The following is a 9,900-nucleotide window of genomic DNA, read 5'->3' on the forward strand; positions in this document are numbered from 1 at the left end:
CGGAGCCAAGTGACAACTGACGTCACCCTGTTCCTGTTTCTAAACACACGCGCGCGCGACCTAGGTCAGCCGAGCTACCGGAAATGTGAAAAAATCAGCCCAGCATTTCAGTTCCTTTTTTTAAAAAAATGTACCGTTTTACTGCTCAGATAACATTAAAAACTCGACTTAGTGCAAAAGTGTTTCACATTTTGTCCACTTCAATCAATTCCTTAGGATTGTTTTTTTTTTTTTTTTGTTGTTGTTTTGTTTTCCAGTGCATCCCCACAGCATGGTGCTGCCACCACCAGGGGACTGAACACACGTGCATGAATGTCGCACTTTTCAGATTTTGTGTTTTGAAATCGTTTTTGAAAAACAAATCATGTAGAGAAAATACATGACGCTACCCAGAAGCAGTTTCTCAACAACTCGGTGTGTTCATGCGGTGACCTGAATGTTCCACAGGTTTTCCAATAAGCCACAGACTCTAATATGATTTACAAAGCCCACGGGTGTTGCACATTCATTTTTCGAAACCATATCTCAAAGCATAGTCAGCATCTGTCAATGGCAAATTTCGTGTCTGGGTAAAACTTTCTTATTTGCATTTAGGTCTGAACTTTGATTGGACCATTCTAGTAAATGAATATACTTTGCTCTAAACCATTTTTTATTTTTGGAGTGTGTATCGGGATGCCACCGATACCGCACAACAAGGCTTGTTTGGGCTTTCTTTCTTAACTAAAAAGAGTCTCTTACTAACACGAGGAGATTATTCAGAGTAGATGTGTAGGTTAAATGTGATGGAAGAGATTACTGAATGCCACAGTGGTTTTTAAGGGATAGGAAAATGAAATTTTCTTTGGTATTGTATGAAATGGTATGAAGAATTGTAATTCTTAATGCATTATGAAACAATTACAGCAAATATTAAGGTATGCTCACTGAGGATAAACAGAGAGGAAGTGAGCAGTGCGGTGTATTAGGTGACAGTTCATATTTTTAACAATAATAATTATTGGTTAGTTTGCTAAGCTAAATAACTTCGGTCGTTGCTTTTGATGAATCTCCTTTGTTCTCTTCTTTTCTTCCTTCCTTTCTTTTTTTTCCCTTTTTTTTTTTTGGATACAACCAATACTTAACAGAGTGAGAGGTCTTTAGTTTTTCTCTCTCTCCGGTTGAGTTTCCTGTTTCCTCTTCGGCCCCGCCTCCATCTTTGAAACGTCAACAGCGCCAAACTTTCGGGGTCCTTCGTGAGGGGAAAATGAGCGGCAGTGTTGCGGGGCCCCAGTGGAGGAAAGTTCACTCCGTTACCGGAGTCGTTCCCCGGTCCAGGCATGGACACCGGGCGGCGGCAATCCGCGAGCTCATCATTGTATTCGGTGGCGGGAATGAAGGGATAGCGGAGGACCTCCATGTCTACAACACGGGTAAGCTAACGTTAGCTGCTAATGTTTTTAGCTTGTAGCGGAGGAAAGTGGCCCAGCTCTCGACACGAAGTTTGTTTACCTCCATGAAACTACCATCTTCTGTCACTTGTCATGGTTTTATTTTGTTTAAAGACAGTTTGTTAAATTGGGTTCAGTAATATTACTTTAAGTGGCTAAATTCTGCTGTCTCCCCGTCTGTCGCATGCATTAGTAATGGACTTTAATATTATATTTTGCATCCCTGAAGGATATTTGAACAGTTTTTTTTCCAGGGTGAAATAAGAAATCTAAGCACCTTTAATTTGAATCATTTAAGGTGAGACTTTAAATCCTAAGAAACACATAGTGATGGCAGCGTCAAGCTGGACACTTTAAAGTTAAGTTTTCGAACTAAGAAAGCAAATGATCCTATCCTGTTCAAAATGTCTGGACTATGCTTAAACACTGGCTTTCAAAGAGCTCCACATTTTCTGACAAAAGTTAATTCTGCCACTTTATTGCCAGAAAATCACTGACAATAGCAAGAAGCATCAAGTCAAGTGGGAACTCCAAGTCAAAGCTGTGGAACCATGTTTTAAAGCAGCAGCTGGTTTGATATCTGTGTTGCTGTTTCAGTCTCCAAACAATGGTTCCTCCCTGCTGTGAGGGGGGACATCCCACCCGGGTGCGCCGCTCATGGCTTCGTCTGCGAAGGCACCCGGATCCTGGTGTTTGGTGGCATGGTTGAGTACGGAAAGTACACCAACAGCCTCTATGAGCTCCAGGTAAGTCAGGTGTGGAGTTGAGCGCTGCTGTTGCTAGGTGATGGAACCTTCCAGAGCTGCTTGTGTCCTCCTCAGGCCAGCCGGTGGCTCTGGAAGAAGCTGAAGCCCAGAGCGCCCAGGAACGGATCCCTGCCCTGCCCTCGGATCGGACACAGCTTCACCCTGGCGGGGGGGAAGTGTTACCTATTCGGGGGCCTGGCCAATGACAGTGAAGACCCCAACGGGAACGTACCAAGGTAACGAAACATCTTTCTGGGCTGCTTGGTTGTCTCTTATGTTGAAATTGAGTTTTTAGCCAGCAGATTTAAGATGCTAACCATATTTTGTGGCACACCTACTGCTAATCTTACGAAGTCTTATCCGTCAGCGCTCCGGTTAGTTTAGCAGACTCCATGTTTCTGCAGAAGAGGTTGCCGTGGCGATAACTTTCTTGGTGTTGGTGGTTTCTGGTGTGGCGGATTAAGCTGTGGTTGCTTTCAGGTACCTGGGGGACTTCTATGAGCTGGAGCTGCAGCCGCTGATGGGAGCGAGAGGCTGGAACGTTCCTGACACCAAGGGCGGCGGTCCGTCGGCGCGAGAGTCGCACACCTGTGTGGCGTACGCCAGCCTCGGCTCGCCCAAGCTCTACGTGTTTGGGGGCATGCAGGGTTGCAGACTGAACGACCTCTGGCAGCTCGACCTCAGTAGGACTACCGGTTGTTCATGAGATCCGTTAGCGGCTCATGTCCACAAAACTGATGTATTCTTCTTCTCTGCCTCAGGCTCCATGGTTTGGTCCATGCCTGAAACCAGCGGCTCCACCCCTCTTCCCAGAAGCCTTCACTCTGCTAACGTTGTTGGAAACAGGTGCTGCAGGCTGGGCCGTGAAACGCAGTAAAATCCGAGTGGTTCCGCCTCTAAACACTCCCTTTTATTGATCTGTCTGCAGGATGTTTGTTTTTGGAGGCTGGACTTTTGCTCCAGAGACGGACAAACGGGTCACCACGGCAACAGAGTGGATTTGTTCCAACTCGCTGGATTCTCTGAACCTGGGTGAGTCATCCGTTCTCAGATCTGTCTTTCGCTGTGGTCCACTGGGGCCCCCTAGTGGTCCGAATGGTACTGCACAGAAGCAACCATCTGTTAGCTGTGACGAGAGCACTAAGTGCAGTGAATACAATTAGCTTACCAAATGATTGTGTTTAAAAATAATAATGAATAAGTGGCTTAAGACTGGGGGCCTCTAAATAAAAGCTGAGGAATTCTTGCCTGCAGGAATATTTTTTCGTTTTTGGAGGCGGTGAGCAGCGCTGCGCCCAACACTGACTAACTGCATTTGTAGCACCAAAAGTAAAAATAATTATTGACAACAGACTGAAAGAAAACATTGTGTAATGTCTATTTTTCATTTATTTTTTACTTCTGAATTACAAAAAAAATCCACATGGAATAACTCGAATAGACTTGTTCATGTTTTTCTTGTTATAGCAAGTCACATTTACAAGACGGAGATTAATATTTTCATTTCAGGTTGTACATATTAAGATGATGTTGTTGCGGTTAGTCAGGTGGTACATGAGTGTTAGTAAATGGGTTAAATTGTCCTTCGCCTGAAAAGGTTTGAGAAACACTGATCTAGCATCCCAGCCGGAGGTTGGCACGGTAACCATTGCCGGTGTTTTTCCGTCCTAAGACTCGATGTGCTGGGAGTGCGTCGGCCCGGAGCAGCAGGAAGACTTCCAGTCCCAGCTGCAGAACCAGAACCAGGGCCCGCAGGCGGACGACCCGTCCGCATGCTGGCCCCGAGCCAGAGCTGGCCACTGCTCGGCTGCCGTCGGCTCCAGGCTGTACATTTGGAGCGGCCGCGACGGCTACCGCAAGAGCTGGAACTACCAGGTGTGCTGCAAGGACCTCTGGTACCTGGAGACAGGTGAGGACGGAGGGGAGGCGCAGCTCAGCCTTTGGTAAGGAAGAGTGACATCCCTGTCGTCTGCTGCCAGATCGTCCGACTGCGCCAGAGGGAGTGATGCTCATCAAGTCCACGGTCAGCGTGCTTCACGTGGCGTGGCGCCCCCTGGCTGCAGCAGACTTCTATATCCTGCAGATCCAGCCGGTGGTCCGCTGTCCAACCACCAAACCAGTTCAGCTGACTGGAACAGAAGGACAAACTGGGACAGGTCAATGTCCTGCAGGTGAGAAGACTCAACAAAGGCTCAAAATGAAGTTTTCATTCCGGTGTTGCAGTCAATAGTCGGTGTGCGATGCCGCATGTTTTGGCATCAATACATTTTAAATACAAAGATATTTAAGGTTGATACGTCATACTACGTTTATCTTTTGGTGTTTTTCCTATTTTTCCTTTGTTCAAACCTAGGACAGAATTTAAATAAAGTTTACAGGTGTCTACAAAATGTTGTAAACCAAGACAATAGGAAAAACAACAGTTTTGTGTACATTGTTTTCCAAATACATGCAAAAAAATTATCATTTGAGAGCAAAATCTGTTTTAAGGTAGAGTTGAGAAACTGTAACACAAAGACAAAATATAATTTCAAGAAGGAATCTGAAACTAAATATTGATTTTTTTTATCATGCTAGTATGAATCCAATATTGATACCGACTTGGTATTGATATCATGGATATTTGGATCGATCTGCCCTCCTTTAAAACCTGGCCCAGACATTCTCTACTTACTCCAGTTTCTTTGTTCCACAGAAAGTACTCCCGACCCAGAGATTTAGTTTTTTTGTCTTCCCATGTGTCATACTGGATGTTTGTTCCTGTTAAAGTGACTGGTTTCTCTCCACTGTCGCCCGGTGCTTGCTTAGCTGCTCCAATGTTTTCCAGCAGGAACCTTAAAATGGACTGAACTGAAACTGTTTGTCATTGGCGCCTTGTGATGGCGCCAGTGATTACGTTCGGCTTTGAACGTCATCAAAGCTGATGACGTTCCTGTGTAATTTTTTTAGATCCTCAGTCCCTTCAGAATCCAAACGAGGACCCGTCCGGTCCAGGACAGAACGCATCGGCCCAGGTAGGTGTGACTCATCAGCGTGAAGCCAGACTGAACACTAACGCCTTCACCCTGGTCTTCACTCGCACTGAGGTGGGATTGAATGTTTCCTTATAATTCCAGGACTCATCAGCACCATCAGATGAAACCAAAGCGGAGGAGCAGAGTGCTAGGAGAGAGTCTGAGTCCAAACACTGCGGTTGGTTTCTCTTCCCTGTCCAACAGGAATCGAGTCAGTTAGGATCACCTGCCTTCCCTCTGCTTCAGCTTTTGTCTTTTTATGCTGTAGGAGGAGCAGCGATGGAGGACAGCAGCTCAGCTCAGCAGCAGCAGCAGCAGCCAGGTAGGGAAGAGGCTCACAGAGAAACCAGATCCTGGAAATATCCAAACTAAACTCTTTCTGCTTCCAGACAAACAAACCGCTCCAAGTGACCAGACGGGGGATCTGTACGCCAGCACAGATCAGGTCAGGTCACATGCCAAATACTGTGAACCGATTGCAGTTTTCTAGCCGATCGACGATCCTTAAAAAGATTTCCGATTTCGGTTGATTTTAATGTTTTTTTTTCCTCCTGAAAAGTTCCTAAATATAGTGACAAAGTTGCTAAATTGTCAAAATTTCACCAAATTAAAGAGATCAGCGCCGATTTATCTGTCCAGATCTAGATTTTATGTTCACAAAAAGTATCATAGTCTCAAACAAAATAAGTGGAACAGTCAAAGCAAAATAAAAATGTGCTCTCTAACAGCGCTCCCTGTGGGCTTCTGGACGTTCCTGGTCTTTATTAATCACTGATAAACATAGCTTGAAAAAAGAAAACAGACCATGTACAGGAAAGAGAAGTGACCCAAAGACTGAACCCTGCGGCACTCCTCTAGTGAGCCTTATTTGAATCAGAATCCCGTTTATCAACACAAACAAGCAATCTGACCTTGTTTTCACTTTGGTTTTGGTAAAAGCTTAAACGGTGTGAAGACTTTTATCGAGGCGCTGCGGCTTGTTCATCTGGATGTGCTGTGCTGCCTTCAGGCTAAGGAGAACCAAGATGGCTGCCTGTGGTTCGATGTCGGCGTGTTTAAGACGCTCTACTGCGAGGTCAGCCACTACTTCCTGCCAGCTGAAGACCAACAGGTGGGACTCCTGAACGGTAGCGAGCTAACAGAGTGTTAGCGTGTCGTTGACCGACCTGTGTTTCTGTCAGGCCTTCCACCAGAGGAAGCTGCCCAGCCCTCAGGACTACCCGGGCCGGGAGAAACAGCCGCTGACCGCGGGTCAGATGTACCGCTTCAGGGTGGCTGGAATCAACTGCTTCTCTCAGGGAGACTTCAGCCCAGCCAGCGAGTTCAAGACCTGCCAGCCCGGCTTCCCCGGAGCGCCTGCCGCCGTCAAGATCTCCAAGGTAACGCAACAGCATCTCCTCTCAGTGGCTACGTTTCCATTGACCATATATTTGCACAATTTGACTTTTCAAAAATAAATTTGCTTAATGGAAACATGACAATTTTAAAAAAGCTCTCGTTTTTTGACAAAAGTTTTGGTGCTTCTATGAGATGTTTTTGGTTTTTTTGGGGTTGTATCAAAATTGGTTTCTTTAGCAAAACTGCAATGGGAACATTTTTTAAAATGTATTTTATTTAATTTTTTTTGCATCACACACGTCATATGGTCAACAACCGGATGTTGCTACTGCTGCAAACCATGAAGAAGATGACAGGAAGTAGTTTTTTAATGACTTATCATGTAAAGAAACTTGTACGTGTGTGAATTTAATTGCGTTTCTTATTTATTTAATAACTTAGCAGAATATGGACAAAGTTTTGTGCACTTTTGAAATGGAAACGCAGCTAGGTGGGAGGAAAAGGTTAGCTGGAGGATTCTGGTAGTCATGAAGGTTCTGGTCCGGTGCGTTGTGTTCAGGCCAGTGATGCGGTCCAGATCACCTGGGAGGCGCCGACGTCTCCGTCGGGTCGGATTCTGGAGTACTCCATGTACCTGGCGGTAAGGAAAAGCCGGTCCGGCTCGGAGCGCCCGGGGCAAATGGCCTTCATCCGGATCTACCGCGGCACCAAGACCAGCTGTTCGGTCAGCTCCTCCCACCTGGAGAACGCCCACATCGACAGCTCGGCGTCCTGCCGCCCCGCCGTCGTCTTCCGCATCGCGGCCAAGAACGAGCAGGGCTACGGACCGGCCACGCAGATCCGCTGGATCCAAGGTAGAACTGCTTCCTGCTGCACATCCCCCCCGACTTCCTGTTCCATCTCCATCTGAACACCTCTGATCTCTGGGTTTTAACAGATCCTATCAAACTGCGGGGCTCTGCTGCCAAACCAGACGGCAGCGCTGACGCTGATCCAGACGCAGCTGACAGGTAAACAGTCTGGAACAGACTGGAGTTAGATTATCAGGATCGGAAAAGAAAATCTAGTTAGGAAAAAACGTGTTTTCAGATTGTTCCTGATCCAAGTTTACCTATCTACCTTTTTTCCTTCCTTCCTCTGGTCCTTTAGTTTCCCTTTCCTTCCTGTTTTCCTTCCTTCCTTTAAACTCATGGAATCATGTTGTTTGCTCACCTTGCAGCTCCAGCTGAGGCGGTTCTGGACCAGCTACAGGGAAAAAAAAAATTCCCTCAGGAAGTTGAACTGAACATTTCTTAAAACATCTTTCCTAATTTATTTTTCTCTGATGAAACTGTAAATAGATTCACAGGCCGATTTTACCTCCAACTGTTTTATTTAGCAACTGTTTTATGAAATAATCTCTAATATGAAGACGTTGTCAGGTGAGATGCATTCAGTAATTGTTTTTATAGACCTGGATGATGATTTAATCATCATTAATAATAAATAATTATATATAGATATGACTGAAACACCAGGAGGAAACACTAAGCTAATGAAATCTGTGTTCCAGCAGAGGTTGGGTTCTAATTCACTTTGTTGTTTTTTTCTCCTTTTAAACTGCATGGTACTTCACACGTCTACATGAGTTCTGGTTTTAGTTTTAGATATCTAATGAAAGAAAATGTTGCCTTCCATTTTGTCACAAAAATACAACTCCAGCAAATTGTAAAAGAGCTTGTGTTTAAAGGCAGAGCCGGTCCAAGATGGCAGGAGGCCTAGGGAGAACTTCAGTTTGGACCCCCATTCTAGTTCACATTATTTATTAAATTGGGTCATTTTTCTGCCTTATTCATTTGATGTGGCAGTTATGTTCACTGTAAGACTTGGTAATGTTGGGGAAACAGAAGCTCTTTTTTTTTTGCTTGATTAAGCTAGTAGCAGGACTATCAAACAATGCTACTACTGTATTATTTCAACTTTTATTTGGAGTTCCCTTAAGGCCCATTTGTTTAAAATTTTTATTTTGTAAGTCAAATTCACAATAAAAATGATTAATAATTTGAAGCTTAAGTGGGAGGACTCCTAACAGCAGTGCACATGGTTAGGCTGGCTCTGCCTCTATCTATCAGTGCCAGTGATATGTGCATAAAGGGTGTGTGTGTGTGTGCCGGGCGTATTGGATAAAGGGGAAGCTCTTGTCGTCGGTGACTGTTTATTTTAAAGAGAACCTCAGACAAACAGGAACTGATGCGAACGGCACGGGATCTCGGCTTCCTGTCAGGACGCCTGAAATACAAGCTCTTCTACTGTCTGCAGTCGACTTCAGTGATGCTGTTTTACTCGCCTTCAGGGGAAAAACAAAGTTCTGATTATAATGCGATCTATATATTGAATTGTATAGTAGTTTAATACAAAACTGTCTTTATTTTTTCCCCCAGCGATTTTTATTACAAAATATCCAAGATTATGAATTTGTCTTCCTATTTAGCAGTGCTCCATTTGGCTACCAGTCTTCTGTACTGTATCTCTAGCTTGTCTGGAGTTACTTTCTTCCATTTTTTTTTTATCTGCAAATGTTTTTTATGCTTTAAAAAGATATATATATTTCTGTGAAAGTCAATTCTTCAATTTGCCTCCAGAGGCCAAGCTTTTAATATCAGTTTTCCCCAGAACTACATGAACTTTAGTCAATTCTGGACAAGCAACAGAGAAAACTAAATGTATTCTTATTCAAGATAAATAAAGTTGATAATATCCCACAACATGGAGGTACATTCGTTTCCTGATTATTAGAGGCTGTTTTGGGACGGTGGTGTTAGTCGTGTGCTATTCTGTCCATGTGGCAACAAGCAAATGTATTCACACCCTTATTTGTCCTACACTCTCAAACTGTTTGCAGAAGCAGCTGTGTTTTACAGTGTAGACCAGAAGCAAAGATGGAAGAGTTCACATAGAAAAAACAGCTTTGCTTTTTCTTGCTCAAGTTCTAAAGGTAGGCTGGACTGAGGCTTAAATAAACCAAGCAACTGCTTAGGTCATCCTGGCCAGGAGAGGGCCTCCACGAGCCCTTATATTCTCACATAAGACTTGGCAAATGCATATTTTTGTGTAGCTGGTGCACATTTTGTATTTTATAACCTGTAGCATTTTTTCTGTATCTTGTCACATTTCTCCCAGTTTTCATACAAGAGGAGACTTGCAGTCACAGTTCCGACTCGCAAAGTTCGAGTTTGCCAAGCAGCCACAAGTTCAGGTTTTATTATTTAGTTTAATTCAATTTAATGTGTCCTTAATAATTTCAAAGTCAATTTTGACAATGGGAGTTCTTATTTTCTCAATTTCTCCTGAAGTTATCATAGATGGTTAGTTGTGACCAGGAAGAATCTCCTG

General features: G+C 44.2%; 1 protein-coding gene across 4 annotated transcripts; it reads left to right on the forward strand.

The window, feature by feature from the left end:
• Positions 1-269: 269 nt before the first annotated feature.
• hcfc2 (host cell factor C2) lies at positions 270-9,274 on the forward strand. Of its 4 annotated transcripts, none has more exons than XM_028044076.1 (17): positions 270-1,412; positions 2,028-2,176; positions 2,252-2,412; positions 2,657-2,859; positions 2,938-3,022; positions 3,105-3,208; positions 3,849-4,085; positions 4,156-4,347; positions 5,126-5,190; positions 5,293-5,368; positions 5,459-5,502; positions 5,576-5,635; positions 6,200-6,301; positions 6,372-6,569; positions 7,088-7,382; positions 7,466-7,538; positions 7,748-9,274. In XM_028044076.1, exons 1-17 carry the CDS (start codon positions 1,247-1,249, stop codon positions 7,755-7,757), a joined length of 2,220 nt encoding a protein of 739 aa, XP_027899877.1. In that variant the 5' UTR covers positions 270-1,246; the 3' UTR covers positions 7,758-9,274. The 4 variants fall into 4 exon arrangements, with proteins under 4 accessions (XP_027899877.1, XP_027899878.1, XP_027899876.1 ...); XM_028044077.1 differs by having other exon boundaries at positions 5,459-5,499; XM_028044075.1 differs by having other exon boundaries at positions 271-1,412; positions 5,459-5,505.
• Positions 9,275-9,900: the final 626 nt, after the last annotated feature.

Source organism: Xiphophorus couchianus, chromosome 17 (genome assembly GCF_001444195.1).
Source record: "Xiphophorus couchianus chromosome 17, X_couchianus-1.0, whole genome shotgun sequence".
Classification (NCBI taxonomy): domain Eukaryota; kingdom Metazoa; phylum Chordata; class Actinopteri; order Cyprinodontiformes; family Poeciliidae; genus Xiphophorus; species Xiphophorus couchianus.

What these genes read in the sequence shown, in the direction of transcription:
- hcfc2 (XM_028044074.1), top strand. Translation starts at nt 1,247, where the DNA reads ATGAGCGGCAGTGTTGCGGGGCCCCAGTGGAGGAAAGTTCACTCCGTT. An exon ending in CCTCCATGTCTACAACACGG is followed by an intron (nt 1,413 to 2,027) that starts GTAAGCTAACGT and finishes TTGCTGTTTCAG; the next exon opens with TCTCCAAACAATGGTTCCTC. An exon ending in ACAGCCTCTATGAGCTCCAG is followed by an intron (nt 2,177 to 2,251) that starts GTAAGTCAGGTG and finishes TGTCCTCCTCAG; the next exon opens with GCCAGCCGGTGGCTCTGGAA.